The 26,359-nt window shown below is 40.2% G+C and overlaps 1 protein-coding gene across 2 annotated transcripts in view; it reads left to right on the forward strand.

Moving 5' to 3' along the window:
• chd2 (chromodomain helicase DNA binding protein 2) overlaps window positions 1-25,829 on the forward strand; it is a 29,624-nt gene extending 3,795 nt beyond the window's left edge. The window contains exons 4-42 of one of the 2 annotated variants that reach the window (XM_069163449.1): window positions 1,044-1,101; window positions 2,619-4,658; window positions 8,277-8,511; window positions 9,278-9,364; window positions 9,564-9,625; window positions 10,100-10,225; window positions 11,482-11,658; window positions 11,842-11,981; window positions 12,085-12,310; window positions 12,386-12,486; window positions 12,586-12,627; window positions 12,765-12,943; window positions 13,176-13,300; window positions 13,412-13,628; window positions 13,719-13,808; window positions 13,926-14,116; window positions 14,225-14,413; window positions 15,387-15,549; window positions 15,705-15,857; window positions 16,616-16,687; window positions 17,126-17,275; window positions 17,373-17,521; window positions 17,623-17,719; window positions 17,807-17,899; window positions 18,017-18,196; window positions 18,698-18,867; window positions 19,015-19,056; window positions 19,177-19,316; window positions 19,411-19,549; window positions 19,673-19,823; window positions 20,126-20,248; window positions 20,360-20,482; window positions 21,024-21,164; window positions 21,340-21,456; window positions 21,567-21,745; window positions 21,859-21,958; window positions 22,041-22,230; window positions 22,432-22,678; window positions 23,846-25,829. In XM_069163449.1, coding sequence (XP_069019550.1) covers window positions 4,597-4,658; window positions 8,277-8,511; window positions 9,278-9,364; window positions 9,564-9,625; window positions 10,100-10,225; window positions 11,482-11,658; window positions 11,842-11,981; window positions 12,085-12,310; window positions 12,386-12,486; window positions 12,586-12,627; window positions 12,765-12,943; window positions 13,176-13,300; window positions 13,412-13,628; window positions 13,719-13,808; window positions 13,926-14,116; window positions 14,225-14,413; window positions 15,387-15,549; window positions 15,705-15,857; window positions 16,616-16,687; window positions 17,126-17,275; window positions 17,373-17,521; window positions 17,623-17,719; window positions 17,807-17,899; window positions 18,017-18,196; window positions 18,698-18,867; window positions 19,015-19,056; window positions 19,177-19,316; window positions 19,411-19,549; window positions 19,673-19,823; window positions 20,126-20,248; window positions 20,360-20,482; window positions 21,024-21,164; window positions 21,340-21,456; window positions 21,567-21,745; window positions 21,859-21,958; window positions 22,041-22,230; window positions 22,432-22,678; window positions 23,846-24,131 — 5,454 coding nt within the window. In that variant the 5' untranslated portion in view covers window positions 1,044-1,101; window positions 2,619-4,596 and the 3' untranslated portion in view covers window positions 24,132-25,829. The remainder of the gene's footprint in view (window positions 1-1,043; window positions 1,102-2,618; window positions 4,659-8,276; window positions 8,512-9,277; window positions 9,365-9,563; window positions 9,626-10,099; window positions 10,226-11,481; window positions 11,659-11,841; window positions 11,982-12,084; window positions 12,311-12,385; window positions 12,487-12,585; window positions 12,628-12,764; window positions 12,944-13,175; window positions 13,301-13,411; window positions 13,629-13,718; window positions 13,809-13,925; window positions 14,117-14,224; window positions 14,414-15,386; window positions 15,550-15,704; window positions 15,858-16,615; window positions 16,688-17,125; window positions 17,276-17,372; window positions 17,522-17,622; window positions 17,720-17,806; window positions 17,900-18,016; window positions 18,197-18,697; window positions 18,868-19,014; window positions 19,057-19,176; window positions 19,317-19,410; window positions 19,550-19,672; window positions 19,824-20,125; window positions 20,249-20,359; window positions 20,483-21,023; window positions 21,165-21,339; window positions 21,457-21,566; window positions 21,746-21,858; window positions 21,959-22,040; window positions 22,231-22,431; window positions 22,679-23,845) is intronic. The other variant, XM_069163450.1, reaches the window with a different exon arrangement.
• Window positions 25,830-26,359: the final 530 nt, after the last annotated feature.

Below are 26,359 nucleotides of genomic sequence, written 5' to 3' on the forward strand. Positions count from 1 at the left end.
TTAATACATTTCCTCTCGTTGTTTCTTCATAGTTGTACAACTCCTTTTTCTTAGAAGTTCTAACCACAAAAATCCTACAGATAGAAATCCCTGAAAAATAACAGACGCAACGCCATACAGTTACCAATACAAAATTGTTGAACATGATGATACGAGTTTGGTCGATTTCTACAATGACTTTTTTGAATAGTTTTGAATTTTGCTGTCAATTCACAACACAAGTTTCCCGAGAGAACATAAGTACACCACACAGCACAAGAACTATCAACCCTGCACAGTGACGTATCTTACATTCCCAAAAACCAATGCCACACATTGACCAAACCCATAAATTGTAAACTCCTGCAAGATGTTTTAAACCACAAAATATTGATTTTACAATGCTCAGGAAGGTTGCCGTAATGACGATTTAAATGAAATCAAACATGAAAAGTTGCATATTATTTAGGCTTTAGGTTTCTGTTAAACTAGCGTTCATGAAAAGAAAAAGACAACTTTTTGTTCTCGCTGTATACCATTTTAGATATCAAAGAGCTGTGAGTCTTATTTTTCCTTATCAAAAAAGCTATTACTCTTTCATTCCAGCCTCTCTGTCCCTCTGTTGGGACAAAACAACATATTTCAAGCTGTCCCTTTGGCGTTGGAAAACTGTGCAGAATTTTTTTCCCACCATTTTATGACATTTTTATGACAAAACAACAAATGGACAAATCAAGAAAAAAAAATTGACAGATAATTTGACAGTGAAAAGTAGCTATAATAAATAGTTACAGCCCAAATATATATTGTATATATGTGTGTGTGTGTGTGTATATATATATACACACACACACACACACACACACACACACACATCATTGTTAAAAGCAGTGTTTATCAGCTACCTCTTTGTCTGTTGCAAATAACATTTTAAAATCAGAATATCCTGACACCTAAAATTGATTTAAGTCAACCACCCTAATTGGTCCTTTCCTGTATTTTTCTGTGTTGATCTGATTGCATGTGAATTTGGTCTCATTCGTTATTCTGTATCTCTTCCACAGCTCAGATACGAGACCGGTGAGAAGATGATCGGATTTTGAAGAAAAAGAAGACAGCTCTGTAAGTTTCACCTGTTTGACCCGAGTATATATTTACATGCTTACCGACGTTAAGGATTACAACAAATTTTTAATTCTAGAAATTACAGTTTCCCTATTATCCAACTTTGAATAGGTTGAGAGATACCACACTCTTATGTTAAGCAGATCCTAACCCATTGTTTATGTGGAATATTTATTGTTGATAAAAGTTGTTCACTTTTAGCTCTAAAGGCTAGCAAATGTCCTAGATGTTAGCAGATATATTGCATTAACAAAGGATCATTTCATAAACGTAGGTTTGTGGTAGCACCTTCATAACAGTTAAATGTGGCTACTTTCAATATCGATCAAATAAAATGCATTTTTGTGGATGTTGGCTGTGTTGCCTCCTGTTGGCACTTCGTAGAAAAAAAAAAGCCACTTTTCTCCACATGTCGCTCTATTCTCCGTTTTTTTTTGTGCCAAAGTTCCTTTAGAGTTTTTTTTTTTGGTCTCGTGTTGAAAACCTGAACAAGACCAGCAATATGTCACAATTATTTGTTGTTGAACAGTGAATATTTGAAAATTACTGTTGCTTTGAACAGCTGCTCCAATAGCTATCGAATGCTACCGTGTTGTCCCAACTGCTGCTCATGCGTTTGGTTATTCTGGGAGACGTTTTTGTCAAATCAGGCAATGGATTTTAAATTTTGTTTCCAACACCGTCTTGCTCACATTACCAGCGTTGTGTTGTTTTGATCTTTTTGTTTGAACGTCACCGCTGTTGCGTAAACGAGCTTCACGCGTAGTGCAGGATGTGACCTCGGCTCCTTCTAGACTCGCCTTACCTCTGGTGGTCAATCGACGATTTCCTCACGCAAACCGTTGGAATGTTTATTCACCCAAGACTTCAAACTCTGCTGATTATTTCCAATTCACCGCACGACGTCTCAATTCAAGAGCCCTTCAAAAAAAAAAAAAAAAAAATTGGACGGGACTAACGTTTAGCGTTGCAGCTTGTAGCACCCGACGCTGACCGTTTCCACGTGTTAAAGCTTTGGCCGAATCTTTTCCATTCCCCCCCCTCCCCCCGCGACGCGTTACAAAGCTCTTCACGTCTTATTTGAAGGTAAAACACCACGACGACGTTCCCCAACATCTGGGATCGCGACTCGATTCAACGGTTGCGAAGCTGGGTTACAAATCGTACCAAATTTGAGTTTGTCTTCAATACTTCCTGTTTTTAGAGCGACGTTTGATTACAACTCATGGGGATTTCAATTTTATTCAAATCTGTATCCTTTTTTTAAATTTTTTTTTTAAATTTTTTTTTTATAACAATTGTGAAGTTTTACAAATGCTCATATTTCTGGAGTAACGCGTGGACGCTCGCGAACGCAACTGAAAGCTCGGCCGCGCGCGTTACTCTGAACTGTCGCGATCTTTAAGGCTAGTTTAAGCATGCTTTCTTTTAACTGCTGGACAGTAAAACGTTACTCATTTCAGCTGCACTGTGGGCTTACAATTCTTCCCTTCTTTTTTTTTTATCCTATCAAGACCCCCATTCAACTGGATTTTGCTGAAGCGGAGACAGCGTTGTTTAACGTGAAGATGGCAAGCGATTTGGCAGTTAGCCACATTTTTTGTTTTTTGACAAGCCGAAACCTTTTTCTGACTGGACTTTGATGTTTTGGATTTTTATTTTATTTTATTTTTGTTTACTACGACGCGGACACTGGGGAACACCGTTGCCGACTGTGTCAGTAGAGTCGTTGGAAAATTTACTGTTTTTTTTTGGAACCAAAAAAACCAAATACGCCTTTGTACATTTTAATATTCAAATGCTGTTTTAAATAAAGTGTATGTCCTGATATTTTTGCTCTGACTTTGTTTCATTAGCTGATCAAGCAGAAAACCACAAGAGTACATTCAGCGTAATATTTAGCTAACACTGAAATGCTTAAGTTCGGAAGTTGCTTTTAATATTTCAGTTCATCTAAACGACACGTTATTGGTTTGTATCGACTTTGTGTCGTCAATCATCAAGGGTTTTCCCATTTAATTTCCGAGTTCATTTGAGTTTAATGAGTTGAAGAATCGTTATGGACTAAAGTTTTTTTTTTTTTTTCCCTCTGGTGATTATCTGTAAAATTATCCCCTTTATGGGCAACATTAAATAGAAAATGTTTGATGAAAATGCACTGTTGTGCTTTTTAAATCAGTCCGCCTAGAAAGTCTTTACCGATTCAAAAAGGCTGAGAAATACAGTCCTTAAGTCAAAGCACATCAGAGGCATTTATAATGGATTTTGGTCTGAACACAAATGGTTTCCAAAGGCTCTCTAAAATGGCTACTGGTTGTCCTTCTTCCTGTCTGAGCAGGAAGTGATGCAATTGCTGCAAAAATATATTACTTATACAACCTCTCGGTATACTTTTAACCTTTTATGTGGTGGAAAGAAAGGTTTCAGTTTGAGACTTGTTTCCCGGTGCTGAAAATACATGTAAGTTTATATAAAAGCAACTTTTAAACATAATAAAAAAGGGGTGGGACTTAAACATCACCTGAGTGTGGGGTAAATGAAAATAACGTCAATCAAAGGCAAAGCTTTCAGAGCAGGGAAGGAGCTCTAGATGGCGGCTGAGCCTTGGGAAGGGTGCCATGGGCTTTCGTCAGACCGTCTCTCTTGCCTGTTTATCGACCGAGATCGCTCGATTCTGATGAAAATTTGAGAGTTTTGTTCGCGCGATCGTTGTTTTTACCGGATTATATGCGTTTTGTTTGGTTTTCGGGCTGGTTTTTTTTTTTGTGCGAGCCGGAGGAGCCGTCTGTGTTGGGGGAGAGCTTGTCGTTGTTTTCCATACTGGGCTCTGGCAGCCATGGCGCGCCTCCATTTTCTGCTCGCCTCTGTCGCTTTGAGCCTGACAGTACATGAAGGACTCTAAAAGGCCTGCAAGCTTTTTTTTTTTTTTTTTTTTTTTTGAAAACAAAGCTGGGTTTTTTTTGGTTGTAATTTATTAAGTTATTATTTCTACAGTTTATATTTTATCCGAATCGGATAAATATTTAAACTGTTATAGCGAACGAGAATCTAATAGTTGATTTATAGACTAGCACCTTTCTTCACATTGAATTGATGTGTTTACATTGTGCGGTGCTTAATTTTCTGATTTTCTCATCCTTTAATATTATTTTTCTAATGCTTCATCTGATGACGCAGTTAGAATTAATGGCATGCGGCTTGATCCGTAGACTATATTGAAAGACACGGTGGTTATTTAACGTAATGTTAAATGAGGCACCTGTCATTTGTCTTTCTTAACTGTATTTAAATAAGCGATGATAAATAATGATTCTCAAGACTTTCGATTTAATGACATTTTCTCTACTCGTGTCGCACCGCCTGGGTTTTTAACTGCCACCTGAGCAAAGGCAATCCTGTGGGACTTGTATGATAGCCCATGCTTCCTCTTAACTTTTTGACAGTAAATACCAGGACAAAAGATCACCCTGTCAAGATTTTCAGGATACTACGATGATGAAGAATAAAAGTAAAAAGCAAGAGGATGAAGGATCGACTCAAAGCAATGCATCAAGGTATGATCCTTATACTCCTTTTTTCTTCCTTTTTCATATCTGGTTTGATTGTTTACATTGTCAGGCATGGTTGATCACCCGTGTTACATTTGGTTTTGAAGAAGTGCACCAGTGTCATGAATGACCTTGCTTTTGTTTAATAGCCACACCCTGATTTTTCCTCCCATTTCTTATACTCCACACTGAGGTTTCAGGCCTGTGTTAAGAGATCATTGCCCACAAGATGTAGCCCCCGTGTTAGACCACAGGAGAACTCATTTGTCCTGTATTATGTTAAAAATATTGTTTCGTCACAACAGTTTGATCCCGTCACTATAATGTTACATGACCTTGTCTTCCTAGTTGGTACTGCATTGCACCATTTTATCAACGTTTGCTGTTTTGGATTTTTATTAATTTCAGAAAACAATGCATTGATTTGGTGTTACCTATGGACACTAATCTATCCTGTGTTTTGTATGTGGTATATGTAACATGCTTTGTTGATAATTCTTGGACCTGAAATCAAGTGGCTGCACTTCTTATTTTTATATGAATCTCCACTTTTTATTTGAACCTGTCCTTAAACTTTTGACCAAGTAACAAAGTTTTAGAAATTTCAAGTTTGTTTATGCTTATTGATTTGTGCTTATTAAATCCCTTAAACCTTACAATTTTAATACTTGTAAATAATTTTATCCTGTTTTGAAGTTAGTTGGTAATACTTGAAACTCCTTCACAGTTGTGTGTTAGGAATTTATGTCCATGTTCAAATGTTGACGGTATGTAAACAACATTTTAACTTTCAGCTTTTTATTTGCTTTTAGGGAGATGCTGTTTTCTCTTTTACGAATGAACAGTTTCATTTTAAACATTTCTTTTAACAGGTTATTTATGATTTATTAGACTTACTAAATGATCACTTTCACTTATTAAACAAGATATTGTGTCCAGTGACAGCCTTTATCACACAAATGTACTGTATATGTTTACATATTTTGTATTGGATATATGGATATTGACATGTTAACTATAAGATCTAAGCATAACGATTTAAACGTGTGATGTTTTTTTTTTTAAATTTTGCAGCTTAACAATATACATTTCTATTTAAGTCTGACTATGTTTGTATTACATGTCAGGCCTGTAACCAAGGGTTTGAATACTGAAATATGGTGACATTTCTAACAGAATTGCCTTTTTATCTTCTTGCAAGTGTGTATTTATCCTCTTCAGATACTAAATCCATATATCAGAGTCAGTGGAAATACATTTTTATCAATAAAGATATCCTCATCATATCATTTGCATCGTGTCAGGACAATGCAGGAGCAACACAAGTGACCAGACATTATTTAATAGAGAAAATGTTTGTGTTTATAGCTTAAATACTGTTTTCCAGCTTGAGTTGTCAGTATTGCTGCCATGTGTCCCAGTAAATAATGCAGCCTGATCTCATTAGACTGTGTTTTTTTTAATAAAGACACAGAAACACGGGTCATTTCCCTCACAGCATTTTACTAACTGCACACTGCAGCAGGTTACATCACACTTGTAGTTTTTTTTTTTTTTTTTTTTAATGTGTGATCTTGTGGCAGCCATTTTAGTATTTTCAGCAGAGTGAAATATGTCCTCTGAAATGATGACAGCCTAACTTTTTTTTATTTTTTTTATTTTTTTTAAATTCTGATAGATGCACGCTGTGGGCATTCAGAGCAGCAGCAGAAAGAACCAAAGAAAATCTGGTGACTTTATGTGATGGTACATGTCACTGAAGTGCTGTTTACACACTCTCCAGAGTCACAAAATGGCCCTTGCTTTGTGTGCCCGGTTGGCTCACTTATCTGTATTAAAACTCAGCTCGGAACTACACAGAGGAGGAACAGGAAGAGTTCAGGCCCGAGTAAGGCTGCACACAGCGCTGCGATAGGCTAGATTTTCACCTAGCAACACGCCAGCCAATAGTAATTCAAGAATATGTCCCAGTCCCTCCCACTTTTGACCTCTCTTAAAGCGGAAGGAGACGTTTAACTTCCGAGTTTGGTCATTGGAGCAGCGCAAGGCAGAGACTGGAATTCAGGAACATTTATTTTAACACCATCTATAATGTTATTGTATGGTTTCAACCTATTAATTCACGTTCCCCTTCAGTATTATTCCTATAGTTTTATAAATGTCAGAATATAGACACAATATTCTTTGCAGCAGTAAAGTAATGAATATGAATCATTTCAAGCTTCAGAATAAGAGTAAAGATGTTCAATAGTTGAAATAACCATTCAGCTCGTGGAGTAATTTGAATGTTTTTGAAATACAAGCTTTCAGGTTTTCCAAAACTCCATGCAAAGCAGAGCTATTCTTAATGGGTGCAATGTCTAGCGACCCCGTGTGTCCAAAACAACGTACTGCATGCATAGAAAACCCGTTAGAAAAGGCCACCACACAAGCAAAACATTTTATTCATTGATGACCCTTATCACATCAATTTATTTGCATTAGATCTGAGCTAAAGTTTGATATATGCATTTTATACAAAACTGGTTTATGTTTTATCAAAATTGAACTTTACTGCATCTGGAAATCCCCCTTGAGATTTACCATCTTTGTTATCAAAGAGCTCAAAGCTCCTGCAGTGACACTGACTTGTGTGGCTTTCGTTTCTGAATAAATTACTTAATGCACCAATGACTACCTACTGGGAATTTTTTTTTTTTTTTTTTATCTCTAAAGGAGACCCAAGATAAATGTGACGAGATGATTAAAATGCTTAAACAGTAATTTTATTTACTTAATTGATCTGAAATGTCCCATTTCCCTCTAAGAATCCTTCAAATGAGGCAGTCAGATAAAACAAAAGTGTTTTTAATTTATTTTTTTTACAACTCATGTTTAGCTAAAGGCAAAACTTGTCATGAGAGGTCACAGGTAGACATTGCTCCAGTGCAAGGAATATTAAAAAAGAGTAAGCTGATCAATACATGATGTCATTGGGAATGAATGTTCAAGGCATTGAACTCATTGTTCCATATTTATTGATCAATCTTTCAATTCTTTATCCTCCTTTCCAAGTTTAATGAGGATATGAGTTGAGACACTTAAAAAGGGAATACCTATGCTATTTTACTGTCACGTATTTTTTAAAATCTTGATTTCACTCATGAAAAATTATGCTTATCGTGGTATTCTTAATTATAGTACAGCCCGACTTATGTCACAAGTATTTGGAGGAAAGCAGAGAAAGGCTATAACCCCTCAGAAAGGATCCCGTTACATACAGATTGGCAAGGCCTGTTTTGGCTGTTTGTAATGACTGTAAGAGGATTTGTGTACCTCAGAGAAAATTAGGTTATTATAAGATTGTTAGCTGACTAAGGAACATGATGTGATGTAATGAGGTTTCCTCTCAGCTGAGTCACAAATTACTCATGCTCGAGCTCTTGCCCTATGTCCTAGTGAGAGCGTGTGCACTTGTAGGTTGAATTTTAAGACATTCTTATGTTGCTGCCTCTATCAACGCACATTTAAAAAAAAAAAAAAAAAAAATGTACATGATGTTATTGGGTGTACGGAGTTACATAAGCAATAACTCATCATATGCACTGCAAAACCAAAGCAATGAACGTATTCTTCTTCCTGTAGCAATTCAGCCTCTGAGGAATCCAACCACTCTGCATCGGAGTCGGGAAGTCAGTCAGAGAGCGAGCATGGCAGCGAGAGGAGGAGATCCCACAACTCTGAGTCAAACAGCTCGTCAGAGTCAGAGAGCCACTCAGAGTCAGAGAGCGAGTCTGCAGAGTCCAAATCCCAGCAAACCGCAGCAGAAGTCAAAGACAAGCCAGTTAAAAAGAAGGAGCGCCTGGCAGATGTGAAGAAGGTAAAGGTCACCCAATTAAGACTTCTATAGAGCTTTTCTGTTTTGAAACCAGATTACTGTCCCTGACCGCTGATAATGGAGATGAAGTTAACCTAGTTTGTGTAATTGGGCCCCTATAATGTGATTATGAAGGTGTGACGTGCAAGACTCTTGTAGTGGAATCTGTGGTTACGCGAGTTTATTTGTTCCATATCCATACTGTCCTTTTATCTGTAAATTGCAATATTACATTTGAATGCCAAATGTTTCTATATATGGATAATTACTACGTGCGTATTATTTGATCACACTACGTATTTGAAACTGTTTACAACTGGTATGCAGCATGAAGCTGGTATGTAATTAGAGCCTGAAACAGTTCAACAATGCAATGCACAAAGGTGATGAAGGCACTACCGGTTGCAAAAAATATTAGACTGCTGGTGGTCATGGATACAAAAAAAACCCAATCTTTTATTAATTTTTTTTTTTGGGGCATTACATTGTACTTTTGATTAACCTTTTCCTGCTCGTCCAGAAATATGTTCATTTCTCTTTCCTACCTGCCAAAAAAGGACGCTACGACAGATAATATCTAGCACCTTGCTACTGGAACAGCCAATAGAATAATTGGTTAGTTGACCAATTGAAAAATAATCAACTGTTTTAAGCAAAATTGCGCCCCCCCAAAAAAATCCCAGTTATTCTTTGGATAAGGGTTATGTTAAATTTGCATAATAATACAGAAAGCCGGTGGCTCCCTTTACAAGCTAATCTTTGTTTACAGATGTGGGAAGAACATCCAGATGTGTATGGTGTCCGGAGGTCAAATCGCAGCAGACAGGAGCCGGCTCGTTTAAACATCGGAGCGGGGGTAAGCAGATGTGAATAGAGTTAGAAGGTGAACAATAACGCATCAAAGGCCTGATTAGGCACAGTTACCTGCAGTAGCATCAGCTCCTCTGAACAAGCTGCTTGTGCCATCTAGTGGATGTTATTAAGTACTGTGACATTTCATTCAGGAACGCAGTGCTGACTGAAATGTTCGTCCGCTGTGCTGGCTATATTTACAGGGCAGCAGTGACTCTGAGAGTGAAAGCCCTAAAAGAAAAACATCACGGGCTAAGAAAAAGGAGTAAGTACGATGATTGTGAATGAGGATTATTATTTTATCATTATTATTTCATGCATTCATCATTTGACAGCACAGCACCATATTTTTTTTTCAGATATCTTTGAATTCTGCCATGAGACACCAAATTCAATGAGAATTTAGTTTTTTTTAAACACTAGGATCATACAGTAGTGTTTTCCCAGTTCATGTCTGTCCGTGTCATTCTGTTGTCTGTGTTCATATTGTGGATCCTATCATTTAATGCTTATTTGTAAATGGGTATCTGTTTGTCTCACTATGGGCTCTGTTAGTTTCAGCCAGCCAGGGGATGCCTGATATATTAAATCAAATTTGATTGGTCAGATCGGTGGCATATCCCTGATTAAATTGGGCTGTGCTGAACACCCTATGGCCGCAATTTAAATGAAATTACAAATTGGTAAAATCGCAGTGATGGGCCGTGAGGGTGAACTTGTGGCATTTCTTTGTTGTAAGAAATATCTGGAAAGATGATGACTCAAATGATGATGATGAAGAGGAGGAGGAGGAGGAGGCTTCCGACAGTACAGACAGTGAGCAGGAAGAGAAAAAAGTTAGATCCAGACGACTTCCTGCTAGAAGGTAAGAGTGTAATGAAGCCTGGTCATCAGACAGCTACCCACGGGTCATCTCCAAATCATTCCACATTGTGTGAGCATTTGTTTTAATTGTTTTCCCCCCTCTGTCTTTGGTTTTGAGTATCAACCTGAACGCTGCAGCTTGAAATTGACAAATTCTAATCTAAATATATGGCATAAACCTGCAAAGTAACAAGAGGAGGCGAAACAGCAGGCATTTAACAAATGAATCTCGCTTAAACTATATTTTAATGTGCTGTTAATTAAACTCCTTATGACGTATTAAAGATCTGTAAGTTACTGTTAGTTATTCTACCAAATTACATTTTCATTTGAAGTTTGAAATGCTCTTAAATAGAAATACAAGAAATCATCCCATATCCCAACTCCACTTCTTTTCAATAGTGTGTTGTGTAAATACATGTTGTTGTTGTTATTATTATGATGATGATAATGATGATGATGTAGATCTGTTTGAAAGCCTTCAGACCACTGACCTGATAGATTGCACTTAAGAAATAGTCTACTGTGGGTAAATAGTTTCACTTTATTACAATAACATTGAAGCAGCAAATGCATGTTTTGCCAGGTAGTGACAAATAATCTGATGAGGAAAATGATGAGTCGGGCTCCAATTGTTTACCCTCTCTCATTTTGTGCTCAAAATAAACAGCAACAGTTGAGACACATTCTTAACACACTAAAATATGGGGAAATGTAAATGTCTTAAAACCTGGAGTTTGTAATTCTCACCTTGTCAGACTTACAGACACAGGTAACTGAAGGGGGAAAAAAGCTTTGCCCAAACAAGCGTCAGGTAGACGGCCTGTGTTTTATGTCATTATCCCACCAGCTCTTCAATTTGCAGTTTGCAAGTAAATCTCTTTCTGCACTGTTCAGCTGCGCTCAGCAGAATCCCACAGGATGTTTTTTTTTTTTTTTTCCCTATTGGATACTACTGCTTATGCAGAAGACATCTGTTAAGTAGATTGGATGGTAGCCCACCCACAATGCATCTTGGTTGCATTCACACCTGTGCTGTCCACTTGATCACCCAAGAGGCATTTAAATGCCAGTTGTGAACAGGTCCTCGGGGTGCCGGCTGCACTCAACCATGTAGGTCTGTCTGTCTGTCAGTCAGCCATCAGACAGGCAGAAACCCAAAGTGGTGTGAAAGGAATTCATGTGCCAGGACTTTGGTTCATTATCTCTAAAAGGCTTCTTTTTTTTTTTTTCTTTGCTTAACTGTGTGTCTCACAGACCTCAGACCAAATCATCAACAGTCAAAAAGCAGCTGTCTCAAAAGGGAAAGAAGTCCAGGAGACAGGAGTCGTCAGCTGAAGATGACGACGATGATGATGATGATGACGATGATGATGACGATGAAGACACTCCAAAGAGACAGACTCGAAGAAGGGGCGCCACAAAAGTCAAAAGGTGAATTTCTAAAATGAAAGTGTTTTTTTTTTTGTTTTTCTTTGCTATTTTAATTTCCTATGGACATATTTGTCATTTTAGTTAAGTTTAATTAACAACAAAAGGTCTGTGAAATATTTCATAAAGATTTCACAATGACACATTACATGTATGACTTCATCCCGTCTTCCTGTTGTGTTACAGTTATAAAGAGGACCAACATGACTTTGAAACGGACTCCGATGACCTCATTGAGATGACGGGCGATGCAGGTGAGGAGCAGCAGGATGATGACAGCGAGACCATTGAGAAGGTTATGGACACCAGAACAGGCAAAAAAGGAGGTGATGCATTTTCACTTGTCTCTCATTATTTTGAAAACCCCTTTCGCCAAAATACATCCTCTGCAGCCTGCAGTCTAAAAGTTCATTTCTTTTGCTCCTCCAGCCACTGGAGCTTCCACTACTGGGTATGCTGTGGAGGAAAATGGAGACCCGTGTGAAGGCTTTGACCCCGACAACGAGGAAGGGGAGATTCATTATCTGATCAAGTGGAAGGGCTGGTCCTACATCCACAACACGTGGGAGAGCATGGACTCTCTGACGCAGCAAAAGGTCAAGGGACTGAAGAAGCTGGACAACTTCAAAAAGAAAAACGATGAGCTGAATTCATGGTGAAAGTCTTTGCATTTACATTTTATTTAGCAAATGTCCATCTCCTGCATTTTAAATGTCGGCCTTGCTTGTAGGTTAAGGAAGGCGTCTCCCGAGGACGTCGAGTTTCATAACTGCCAACAGGAGCTCATCAGTGACTTGAACAAGCAGTTCCAGATTCTGGAGCGCGTCATTGGTAAGAAGCCACCATATATTAATTGTTGTCTGGTAAATAAACAGATGCATGTTGCGCTTAAGGTAGACTAAAAATATTTTTTTTAATAATTATTAACAGCTACAAAAACAGGAAAGACACCTGGATCCTCTGACTTCCCCTGTAAGTCCTTTTTCCGATTTTTCACCATCTCTGTCGCAATCTGGGATTTTTGTTTTTAATTTTCCTGCACTGTATTTTTCTGTCAAGTATTAAATTATTTAATTATAGCAATATGTCTGTTTTTTTTTTTTAAACAGCTCACAGTCATAAGACCCCGTCCTCCAACGAACCAGAGTACCTATGCAAGTGGATGGGTTTGCCATATTCAGAGTGCAGCTGGGAGGATGGAGCTTTGGTTAGAAAGAAGTTTGAGAAATGCGTCGAAAGCTTCATTAACCGAAGCTCCAGCAAGACAGTCCCCTCTAAAGACTGCAAAGTAAGAGTCAAGTCAGAATGACCCAGAATGGTCAAGACTTCATGTTTTTCATTTCATATTTAATTCTTTCCAGTCCCTCCAGTAAGTATTTTTTTGTGTGTGTGATTGTTTGCAGCTGCTTTCTCTGAGAAATTGTTTGCAAAATTGCAAAGTGACTGCCTTTTATTTTATATTATTGAAAAAAAATAATGTATCTCTTCATAACTGGATAAATGTCCTTCTATTATTTCAGGTATTAAAACAAAGGCCACGGTTTGTTGCTCTGAAGAAACAACCTTCATATATTGGCAACGAGAGCCTTGAACTGAGAGATTATCAGCTGGACGGTGTGAACTGGCTGGCTCACTCCTGGTGCAGGTACTGTGTTAATAAATATAATCATTTTACGTTTTTATTACCTTGTATGAAAAAGACAATAGGCTGTTATAAGCAACCAAAGTACCCATTAGTCCTCCTCTTCCTCCTCAGGTGCAACAGTGTTATTCTCGCTGATGAGATGGGACTGGGAAAGACCATCCAGACAATCTCCTTCCTGTCCTACCTGTTCCACCAGCATCAGCTCTACGGGCCCTTCCTGCTGGTGGTGCCTCTGTCCACGCTCACCTCCTGGCAGAGGGAGTTCGAAACCTGGGCCCCACAAATGAATGTGGTGGTCTACCTTGGTGATGTCATGAGCAGAAAAAGTGTAGGTTGAATTGACTTTTTATTTACTTTCCTTTGGTGTCTGCAGAGGTGGTTACATAAACTTTCATTTTTGTTGGCCTGTTTCGTGTAGATCCGTGACTACGAGTGGGTGAATCATCAGACCAAAAGAATCCGTTTCAGTGCACTACTAACCACTTATGAGATTCTACTTAAAGACAAGGTAGGTTTTAGTTATGATTGTGATAGATAGATTTTTTTTTTAAATTTTTTTTAAACATAGCGTTTTTAAGCATGAAGAGGTTTCAATCACTTACGGTGTCTTTACATGTGACTCCAGGGGGTTCTTGGGAACATTAACTGGGCATTTCTGGGCGTGGATGAAGCTCATAGGCTGAAGAATGACGACTCCTTGCTCTACAAAACATTAATGGAGTTCAGGTCGAATCATAGACTCCTCATTACTGGCACTCCCCTGCAAAACTCCCTCAAGGAGCTTTGGTCACTGTTACACTTCCTCATGCCTGACAAGTACGTCCCAGTTTCGATGATATACTGAACAAAAACGAGGGAAAATGTCATCAGTTTAAATTCCAGTAGGACATGGCTGACATTTGTTATATCTCCTTTGCACTGTAGGTTTAATGCCTGGGAGAATTTTGAGGATGAACATGGGAAAGGAAGAGACAATGGTTATCAGAGTCTTCACAAAGTCCTTGAACCTTTCCTGCTCCGACGCGTCAAAAAAGATGTGGAAAAATCTCTTCCTGCCAAGGTGGAACAAATTCTCCGTGTAGACATGACGGCACAGCAGAAACAATTTTACAAGTACGTTTTTAGTTCTTATCTGTTCTGTAACATTGCTATTGAATCTTTCTTTCATATAAATGACATGCACAGTGACTGCATGTCTCCTCTGAACTAACTTAAAGATAGGTTTTTGTTGTTGTTGTTTTTTAAAGTAGGATTGATTTAGGTACTTTTGCACAGTCAGTGCATTACCTGCAGTAGATGGTAGTGAGCACATCCCCATTTTACAGAAGCAGATAGCTGTACTAACACAGTATAGCTAAGCTTTGTAATGCTGTAAATGGGGTAAGCAACAAATAACATTTTACCCACCTGAAAAAAGGCCTACTTAAAAAGATGGACATGCCATAATTAGAATATTTTCACCATTTCATATTGTTCTTGTGTCTTTATATCTAGCTATGTTCTCTTCAAAGCCACAAGACTCCTCTATCAAAAATGATAATTTTACCCCACACAACGTGGGAATCGATATTGTGCCGCTGCTTTGATCAATTACTTTGTTTGTGCTATTGTGTGACTTTGGTGCTGTTAGTTTGTATCCGAACTAAGAGCAACAAAGTCACACAATAGCACAAACAAAGTAATCAGTCCTAGGCAGCAGTAGACCAGCAGCGCCTGCGTTCTGTGAAGTAAATTGCTGATTTTGTCAAGGGAGTCTGGCGGCTTTGAAAGGAGCGATATAACGGCTTCAGTTCCCCATCGGAAAGGGCTGTCTGACAGCAAAGCAAAGTGGTGAATATATTCTAAATAAAGCATACATTTAAAATTATACATATCTTTTTTTAGGTGGCTGAAGTATGGTTTGTTGCTGACCTTGTCCACAGCAATGCATTGCTTAGCTTCTAGTATTTGCACAGCTGCCTGCTTCTCCGAATTGGAGCCATGCAGACCTCCATCTACTGCAGATAATACATTGATAAGTCCCTCATACAACCGCACTTCACAAAACTCGGAACTATTCCTTTAATTTATTCCTCAATATTTCCAGGTGGATTTTAACGAGGAATTACAAAGCTCTTTCCAAAGGCACCCGAGGCAGCTCCTCCGGCTTCCTGAATATCGTAATGGAGCTTAAAAAGTGCTGCAACCATAGTTTCCTCATCAAACAGCCTGAGGACGCAGACACTGAAACACAACAGGAACACCTGCAGGTAAGTCTCCTTATGAGCCCCTTCAGCTCCGGGCATCACCTCAAGGATAACTCTGCTCTCTGAAGGAAACTAGTTGTAGCTGAACATAGAAGAAAACATGGCTGTTCGTACAGGTTGCGCTGTGTAACATGACCCACCACCTTGTATCTTTTCAGGGTGTAGTGAGGGGCAGCGGGAAGCTGGTTCTGCTGGACAAGCTGCTGACCAGACTCAGAGAAAGAGGCAACCGAGTCCTCATCTTCTCCCAGATGGTCAGGATGTTGGACATTCTGGCTGAGTACCTCGCAAAGAACCGATACCCATTCCAGGTAAGATTCACACAACGTGGGGTGGAATTCAGATTTCACTCAGGACTCCCTCTACCACAACAATGTGTTATAGGGGCCTCGCTGGAGTTATTCTAAGCGATGCAGATTTGTGGTTGCTCCAGGGAAAGCATGGCAGTGATATGCCGCTATAAGGCACAGTTCCTGCTTAATAAATTATTATAGAACAAAAAGGCCTGCTGCACAAAAGAAAGCAAAAACAGGGGCAATGTTTTCTAAATATATTTCTATTATTTTCAGAAAAATGGCTGCCCATAACCTGATCATATATGTGGCGCTGTCATCCTTTTCATGGTACTTCTATTAGGTTCCAGTAGAATTTTCTAACTAGATTAACCTGCTGTATCAGTTAATTGAGGCAGGCTTCAGTTTTTGACTTGTTTTTTTTATCCGTGTTTGCCATGGAGGGCTTTTTCAAGCTGGGTGCACCGGGGAGATTAGACCCGAATGAGGATCGGATGTCAGTGTTGTGGAACACATACTCCGCCAGTCTTAGAGTTCATGTGCTTATTTTTATCAACAAGTTATTTTCTGCTCAAGACCAGTCGGAAGACCTGCAAGTCACTCCACTCGGGTTGTTTTTGCTGACTTAGTCTTTGCATTAGGCTATTGTGCTTGGTGTGAGCATATAGAGCGGGTACGATGGCATGTGAAGCAGGGGGGATGCCAAGGTTTCAGCAGATAGCTGTTGGGGAAAGCTTCAAAAGGTTAAGCTCTCTTTTTGGCTTTCTCCTTTTCAGCGCTTGGACGGGTCCATAAAGGGAGAAATCCGAAAGCAAGCACTCGACCACTTTAATGCAGAAGGCTCAGAGGTATGTATGCTAATTACTTTTATAATACCCGCTGATACTAATGGAGGTTGCAATGCTGTTTTCTTGTTGCCCTAAATATTTGTTCAAGCGGCAGTAAAAAAAAAAAAAAAAACTTAAAAAAAAAAATATTTTTTTTTTTATACTCTTCTTTATAATTTTATATTATGATGTTATTATCAAATGCACTTCCCACAATACTTGTAGCATAGGATGATGTTATCCCTTTAAACATACTTACAGCACGCTTTCATTTAGCATTTTGGAGGACTTAATTTGAGAGCTGTAGCCAGTGTGGGGTGTATTTTAACAATTATGCAAAAAGAGTCAAATAACATGACTGATTTGAGGGAAGTTTGTTACCTTTGTTTGCGTCTTCTTTCTGTTCAAATAGCTTTATGTTGTAATGTTGGTATTTGCTGTGTTCCCTCTGTTGTCTAGGACTTCTGCTTCCTGTTGTCCACCAGAGCTGGAGGTTTAGGTATTAACTTGGCATCTGCAGACACTGTAGTCATCTTCGACTCGGACTGGAACCCTCAAAACGACCTGCAGGCTCAGGCCAGGGCTCACAGGATCGGCCAAAAGAAACAGGTAATCCATGGCTCATATTCACGCATGTAATTATAGATTTGCTGCACAACTGATTGGACTGTTGTATACAAAAATATCCATGCCCTTTCCTTCATAGGTCAATATATATCGACTGGTCACCAAAGGAACAGTGGAGGAGGACATCATCGAGCGGGCGAAGAAGAAGATGGTTTTGGACCATCTTGTCATTCAGAGAATGGACACAACTGGACGAACTGTTCTGGACAGCAACTCGGGAAACACAAAGTAAGACTTGGCGAAACTTTGATCAGGTTTTGTTTAAACATTTAGATGCTGAAGCTCTTGGTGTCTTTACCATAGTTCTTTTTTCTTTTTTTTTCCAACAGTTCAAACCCATTCAATAAAGAAGAACTGACTGCTATTCTCAAGTTTGGTGCAGAGGAACTTTTCAAAGAGGCAGAAGGGGAGGAGTCTGAACCGCAGGTATTATAGTGAGAGAATAATCCTGTCCATTAGAAAATTGTTGTGACATATTTGGAAAATGTAACCAGAATCTCTTTGTTTCTGTAGGAGATGGATATTGATGAGATCTTGAGATTGGCTGAAACAAGAGAAAGCGATCAAGGCTCAAGTGCTACAGATGAACTCCTGTCACAGTTTAAGGTACCTGCGAGCTCATACTGCTTTCTTCTTCTTACACACACAAGTGTTGAGTAACTAGAAGTGATCAAACATCCAGGTTATCCCTACCTTACCTGTCCTCCCCACGTTTTGCTGCAGGTGGCCAATTTCTCCAGCATGGAAGAGACCACTACCACTCCAGAGTTTGAGGGGAGGTCCATACGGGAGTGGGATGACATCATTCCAGAGGAGCAGCGCCGCAAAATTGAGGAGGAGGAGAAGCAGCGGGAGATGGAGGACATCTTTATGTTGCCCAGAAGTAGGAGCTCTAACAAGCGGGTAAGAACATTTTACTTGCGGAGTAAATCCTTTTTTCCACTCCACAGCACCGATGTCTGTTGGATTCTCTCTCAACTCCACACTTTATTCTGTGAATACACATTGCACACACATGCACATAAGCAATAGGGGTATGTGTCCCAAACTGTTTGGTTGGGTAGGTTACACAGCTGGCTTTAATGGCTAATCAAAGATAATTATTAATATCTTGTCTGAATGGACAGTGTACAGTTCTTATTGGCGTCATGACAGCATTTGTAAGTCTTGTCATAACAAAATGACAAAAAGGTTATTTAAACATTTTGTTTTGTTTTGTCTGCTGTACCAAAAAACATGCAAAACAATGATCTCCGCTCCTCATTACGCCCTTAAAAATACTTACATTTGCACACACATGCAACGAGTTGTGGCCCCTGAAAAACACGTACATCTTCCAGCAGGTGCTCAGCTTTTGGATCAAGCCACTTTGGTTTATTAAAGTGAGACTCCTTTGTCTTCCAGGCTCAGGCCAATGACAGTGACAGTGATGTGGGCTCCAAACTGAAGCACCACTCCTCTGGATCTGAAAGCGAGACTGACGACAGTGATGACGACAAGAAGCCAAAGAAGCGAGGCAGACCCAGAGCTCGCAAAAACAACGTAGAGGGCTTCACTGATGCAGAAATACGCAGGTAAAGTATTCCATAAACTCTTTTCATGTTGTTCTGTTTGTCTTCTGTTCGTTTACTTTTTTTTTTTTTTTTTAAGTGAGTTTCAGTTTCATTTGTAAACGTCTGTAAACAATAACGATAAAAATGTATTTCTAATCGTATCAACAGGTTCATTAAGGCGTACAAGAAATTTGGATCTCCACTTGAAAGGTAAGCACAATGTTAAATCATGTAAATAATGAATAGATTGACTTGTCATTTGATTGGTAAACTAGATGCAGCTAATAAGCTTTACGAGCACTCCTGACATACCGTACCTCCTGTATCCAGGCTGGAGGCCATTGCCCGAGACTCTGAGCTGGTGGACAAATCCATAGCGGACCTGAAGAGACTCGGTGAACTGATTCATACCAGCTGTGTGACTGCAGTGCAGGAGCACGAGGAACACCTTAAAGAGAACCCAGTTGAAGGTACGTTGCATTTACTCGTTTAGGGAACTTACGGAGTCAATTTTTTGTTCATGCTCGAAAACGATGCATGTTTTTTTTGGTGTTTTTTTTCCAGCTAAAGGTCCTGGGAAACGAAGAGGAATTAATATCAAGATCTCAGGAGTGCAGGTCAATGCCAAGTCAATCATCCAGCACGAGGAAGAGTTTGAGCCGCTGCACAAAGCGGTTCCCTCAAACCCTGCTGAGAGAAATAAGTAAGACTCCCCCTGCAAATGGAAGAAGGAGCACAGTCTCTTTGTATCATGCACAAGATAAGATGTTCAGAAAGAGTTTATCTGTGTTGTGGATTATGTTTGACAACACTCGGTTCCCCACAGGTTCAGCCTGACATGCAGGGTGAAAGTAGCTCACTTTGATGTAGACTGGGATCTGCCGGATGACATTCAGCTCTTGCTCGGCATCTACGAGCACGGCTTCGGCAACTGGGATCTGATCAAGACGGACCCTGACCTTAAACTCGCTGATAAGGCAAATATCTGACATTTACCTTTTAACACCGAGATGAAAACAGTGCCTCAATGAAGAGGAATTTCAATGGTCAATAATAATATAGTGACATAAGCGCACACTTAGCATTTAGACCAAAACTATCTTTTCAAGGTTTTGTAAAATCTTTGAAACAAAACTCCTTTTAAGTCAAGTTCTGGTTCACAACTATTAAAAAGTTCAGTTATAGTTTTGAGTTTATCTTCATCAGCACTTGCACTGTGTAAATCTGGTGTGTCAGAAGGGGAATGAAACGGTCTTAACGTTCACTTACTTCTCCACAGATTCTTCCAGATGACCCGGGCAAGAAGCCTACGGCCAAGCAGTTGCAGGCGAGAGCGGAGTATCTTCTCAAGCTGCTTAAAAAAGAACAAGACAGTGCAGATGTGTCTAAAACCGGGGAGGAGGTATGCTGCTATTAAATCACCGAGTATCTCATCCATACTGCTTGTTTGTATTTGCGAATACACGAAAGGGCACCTACATGCCACATCGCTCACCTGCTGTCTTCCTCCAAGGTCAAAGTTAAGAAGAGGAAGCCTCGGGTGAAAAGGGAGAACAAGATCCTGAAAGACGAGCAGGGCAACGACATCTCGTCCCCGCGGCTGTCCGACAACCCGTCTGAAGAGGGCGAGGTCAAGGTCAGTCCGTTAGACCATTAGGTCAGTCTGTGGGGTTTAAGGCTGAATTGTGCTCCTCTGTCGAGGTTTTCTTGTGTCTACAGTACACTTGGGGACTCTGTGCAGGGTCTCGATGGAGCTTGTGTGCTCTTCATACATTTTTTATTTATTTTTACTACAGTTATTGTCGAGTTAGTATCGGGACAGCAAGGCAAGTGATTTGTCTGTTTAGGCTGCTTTGTACTTTCTACTGTTTAAAGTGCAATTTGACAGTAAAATCAAAAATATTCCACTTTTTAGTGATGATCAACAAATTTGCATTTTGCAATGTTGCAAAGCCTTTTCAGCTGCAAACCTCTGAATGTCAGAGCAGAAATGGCAAGGAAACGCACTGCAACACCTAAACAAAGAAGCATAATTCAGCTTTGTTTTTGAGATAAGCAGAACAATGGTGCACTTGATTATGAAGACAAACACCATTACAATCCCCGAGTTTATCCTCATTGTATGACCCCGCTGTTATATTGTTTAACCTCCGCTGTGTCCTCACGTGTTTGAGCAGGACGATGGAACAGAAAAGTCCCCTGTCAAGAAGAGACAAAAGAAAAAAGACAACAAGGAGAACAAAGAAAAACAGGGAACTCCGAAAAAGGAGAAGGACGGGGACAAAGACAAGAAGGGTACCAAGCCCAGAAAAGAAAAGGTATTTCAGAGGAGCACTCATGACCTCAACACATGTGCGCTGAAAGATGCCGAACTAGAAAGTCGCTGCCATTTTAAAAGCCTGTCTTCATCCTGTCAATCATCTGTTAAAGATATAACTGGCACATTTAGGTTAATTGTCTTGATGTCTTTTTTTTTTTTTTTTGTCTTTCAAGGCTAAAGGAGCCAAAGGGAAGAAGACTCAAGGTCCAGTTCACATTACAGCCGGATCGGAGCCTGTTCCCATCAAAGGAAAGGAGGATGATGAACTTGACCAGGAGACTTTCAGTGTTGTGAGCATCTTTTTTTTTTAACTCTTGTGCAGTGATTGAGTTAGAGGAGTTTGTGTGATCTTTCTCAGCTTCTAAAAAGCAAAGCGTTGCAATCATTTCTCTGTGCCTAGTGTAAGGAGCGCATGAGGCCGGTGAAAAAGGCCCTGAAGCAGCTGGACAAACCAGACGAGGGTCTATCCGACCAGGAGCAGCTCCAGCACACACGCACTTGCCTACTTAAGATTGGAGACCGAATCACAGAGTGCCTTAAAGCTTACAGTGACCCCGAGCATGTTAAAATATGGCGAAGGTAGGATGACTACATGCAATCTTTTGTGACATTAAACATGATCTCGGTCTGTTGAACTCCACTAATAATGATTTTGTGCCTTTTTTTTTTTTTTTTTTTTTTTTTTTTGGCAGAAACCTCTGGATCTTTGTGTCTAAGTTTACAGAGTTTGGCGCAAGGAAGCTTCACAAACTTTACAAAATGGCACAGAAGAAGCGATCACACGAGGAGGAGGTAAGTTGGTTGGAGATGTCAAGAGAGTGAAAAAGATCTGTCAAGTGTTACCGGCGCTGAAATTATACTTGGACATTTCCAGAAGGAGCAGAAGAAGAAGGAGGATCCTGCAGGAAGAGGGAAATCATTCAGACCAGAGCCCTCTGGTTCCAGTCGAGACTCCACGGGTACTCAGCCATCCAAAACTGCATCTCACCCAAGTCAGCCAGGACCCCACGGACACCACAGAGAACCATACAACTCGGCTAGCAAGCGCCATTTTGGCAATGATGGTACATGTGGATTGATTTATTTACTTTTAAGGCACTGGGGTTGTTTTCTGAACTGTGAAAGAAGAGACCTTAAGAACCTTATTCATGGCATTATTGGGTATTAGCGGCACTCTTAGCCATTTCAGCCATAAAAAAAAAAAAAAAAAAAAAAAAACACAACCGCTGGCCTATTGATATCAAATGTTTCATATTTGATTACAGATCGAGGAGACTGGCAGAGGGACCGTAAATACAACTACCCAGGTAACAGCAACCAGTCGTGGCAGGGGGACCGGCATCATCCGTATGAGCCTCATCGCTACAAGGATCACTATGGAGATCGACGTCCACATGGAGACTCGTATCGCAGCTCGGGCAGTTACCGCAGCAACAACTCCCCCCGAAAGAGGCCGTATGAGCAGTACAGCAATGACCGGGACCACCGGGGTCACCGACCTTATTATGACAGGTGAGTAACTCAAACCTTGATATGACGAGTGGGTAGAGAAACCAAAAACTGTACTGTAACAGATAATAATTCGTACAATCACAAAGATGCACGCTGTGCCATTTTTACGGAAGAAAGCAGGAGTTTTTTTTTTTTTTTTTTTTTTTTTTTTTTTTTACTTTTGAAGCATCATATATGTTGTGTTTCCAACTAATAAAACAAAAGTGAGGCCAGAAATGCCCCACACGTCCAAGTCTCCTGCCGTAGCTTCTACGGTGAAGCTGAACCTGAAATCAGCAGATCAGCCTTTTAACCGCACGTTACCTGAACTTATGAAATAAGTAATAGAAAATAGCGCGACGAATACATCCATACATAACTTTGTAAAGGTCAAGATTTTTTTCTGTAAAAATAAAACTCAAGCGAGTGCAAAACAGAGCCGCAACAAAACTACTCCCGGCAAGTACGATTCACTCGCCAAAAAGTTATTCAAGTAACATGTGAGGCAGTAAACGTGCGAGGTGCGATCAAAACGTTCCCGAGGCCGTTCCTGTTGCGCACGAAAGGAGCGCTGCACGGTGTTACTCACGGAAAAAGGAGAAGCAACAACTTTCAACTGTCCCCGGTTGCGAAGCTCGATCGACATCGGCGCCCGAGTTGCGATCGGTTTGGTGATCACTTGTACGTGAGCGTTTGCAACCCTTACCGCGGGCCTGAAACTTGAGAAACGGAGCACGCATCGCATTAACGACCTCAACTTTGGCACAATGGCACTTTAGGTTTTCCAACGTGACAACATAACAAAACGACCGTTGCTCCCTATCACCCCTACACGTCGGATTTGGCTCGCTGCGACTCCAAAATGAAGCTCGAGTTTTAAGAACCGCCATTTTGACACTATGGAGGAGATCCAAGAGCAAATCCAGAGAACGTTTATAATGCGAGGTGTCGCTGCTGAAGAGGACTACTTTGAAGGAGATGGTGGCCAATTTAAAATCAGTTTTGTTTTTGGTTGTTTTTTTTTTTTTTTTGGTTGTTACAGGCACAGTCACTGAACCCGTTGATCGCACCTCCTAACTCAGTCCCGCCCCCGCCTCTGGTGACGCGTTTCGGCGAACTTACTTTTAACCAGAAGGAGAAACCACGGTGCCGTCCCTTAATCGTACAATCTTTTGAATGATGTTTCAGGCATCCGGACACCAAAAGAAGACGCCCTGATGAATTCCGTCCCAACTACCACCAGGGAAGAGAAGGCCCCCTTCAGGACTTCAGAAGGATGTCGGACCACAGGCCGACGGGTCCGCCCGGGCCAGAGCACTACAGCAGGCCCTTCCACCCGGACAAACCCCCTCCACTGTTGGACCCTCGCTCCCCGCAGGCGCCGAAGTCTCCCCAGGACTCCCGCTCTCCGCTCGAGCGGCCCTCGGAGCCGAACGCCATGGCAGACCCAAACTGGAACAACAGGAAAACATAAACCCCGCCGGGCTTAAGGAACGAGTTTCGTCCAGGGTCGCAGCCGCATGCTGCTGCTGCTGACGGACAAGTCTGGACGCGCCAATTATAAGCTCACAGTTGAAAAGGGAATCAACGTCCTCTTTACCAGCAAAACCAAACTAAGTTGCTCTTTTATCCCAGTGACTGTGGCCGTGAATGATTTGTGCCCCCGAAGGGAAGAAGTTTGTTTCCCTCTAGCTTCGTGATGGGGGAGGGGGGAACCCCGAAAACATACATCTTTATTTGAATGAACTGGCCCTCAGTTAATCATGGTAAGACTGAGTGGAACACTTATGGATGCTTAGTCCCATGGACTATTATATAAGGAAAATTTAGGATACATGAACATTGACTGATCTCAATCCTAAAAGTGCCTGAAGGTTTTGGCCTTTTTGAATGGTAAATGTATGGGATTATTCCCAAAGGAACCATGACATGGACTTATTTTTTTTTTTACATTTTTTTTTGTTTTGTTTAGCTTTAAGTCTTGCAAACGATGTCATTAGAGGATTTCAGTACAATAGAATGTGTAACGTGTTTCCCATCTGCACCTCTCAAATGTTCATCCTGAACATGTAGCTGAACCGAATCACGGAGTTTCACCGTGCGAGTGAAAATGGGATGACGGGACTCCTTAGGAAATTTGAATGCGCCAGTATGATTCTTCTATAAAGCTCAACAGAACGTTTGAAATGGTTTTAACAAATTCACGTGTCTCATGTGTACAAATAGTCATTATTTCTGTAATTTGTGTAGATATATAAATCATTGCAATCCTCTTGCTCTGTTCACTTTAACCACTTTCCTCTTAGTAGGCCCAATGAAAATGGAAGCTTTGTAAGCAGTATTTAATGCAACAAGTTGTGCAAAGGTTCATAACACTATGACTTAAAACAGTCCTTTATTTTGACTTTTCAGTATTATGACGGTACTTCTGCGTAGCTTCATGAACTCGCCCGTCTTTCCACATAATGTGAGTATACTCGGTTCTGTCTGAAAAAAACAAAAAAAACAAGGCGATAGAAACATTTTCTTTCCTGATCGATGGATTGGTCACATTTTTGGTTTCCAGATGGTTGTGCTGTTTGCTTGTTGCTTGTTGGGGATTATCAGGAAATTGCTGTTCACATTTCATTATGTTTATTACCTTTGGTCACTATTTTCCTGTGCCAAATCTGGTCCTGCTCTGGCCCTCTTTTTTTTTTTTTTTTTTAACTTTTTAATTTTTTTTAATTTTTGCTTCTCCGTTTGTGCCTTATTTATGTGTGTATTATCATACTGTATATTGGTTCATGGACAGTACTGAGGGCTGACAGCCAGGATTATATTTCAAGAAAAGTGCTCCGACTGGCTAAATCATTATTCAGTGAAAACAGGTAACGGGGACCACGTACTCTGGGTTCTGGGATTTCCAGAAGAGTTCATGGTTTTGAGGGGAAATTCTTACAACGTTAATATAAAAGAAATCATGCGTGTTTTGTCTGGGGTACTTAGCCGAACCTGTTGCAGCGAGCAGCCAGCCTGTCATTCTCTTCCGCGTTGAGCGAGCTACAGTTCCTTGTATCGTATGGTCTTTAAGAAAATCTAAATAATTTATATTTGTGACAAAACCACTCTTCATGAGAAATGTGCTGTACATATGTTTGGACATATGTAATAAACTTTGTTACACAATGAATTTAATTTCCCGTTGCCTGACTTCGTTAAATTACACAAAATCTGAATTACTATAATTGCTTCATCGGATCACCTTTTTACAACAGAGACAGCTTCATTGCTCCAAAAACTTTTGAATGAATGTCGTTGTTCATGTGTATAAACGCGCTCAAAAAGATTTAAAAAAAAAAACAAAACAAACTATACTGGGAGTGACCAGGAGAGGCAGCAGCTAAACACTAATCATATTTTTGAGGTTTATGAAGAAAAGACGATTTAAAAATAATAATAATAATAATAATAATAATAATTCTAGGTTTGTCTCAATACCAACTCGTTTACGACAGTGCAACCTTTTTTGTTTGTTTGTTTGTTTTATTTAACATGCCCTCACAGACGTGGCACTGAGGTGCAAAACACGAATACAAAGAGAAAAAAAAGAATTTGGGACTGCTGCTCGTGCACGTCACGGTGCCACGCGCTATACGGAGCAGGAAAAAAAAAAAAAAAAAAAAAAGCCATAACCCTCACGAGGAACTGGTTCACATTTCG

The sequence above is a fragment of the Embiotoca jacksoni genome, unplaced genomic scaffold (assembly GCF_022577435.1).
Source record: "Embiotoca jacksoni isolate LCO1_2020_lvr unplaced genomic scaffold, fEmbJac1.0.p SCAF_3, whole genome shotgun sequence".
In the NCBI taxonomy this organism is placed as follows: Eukaryota; Metazoa; Chordata; class Actinopteri; family Embiotocidae; genus Embiotoca; species Embiotoca jacksoni.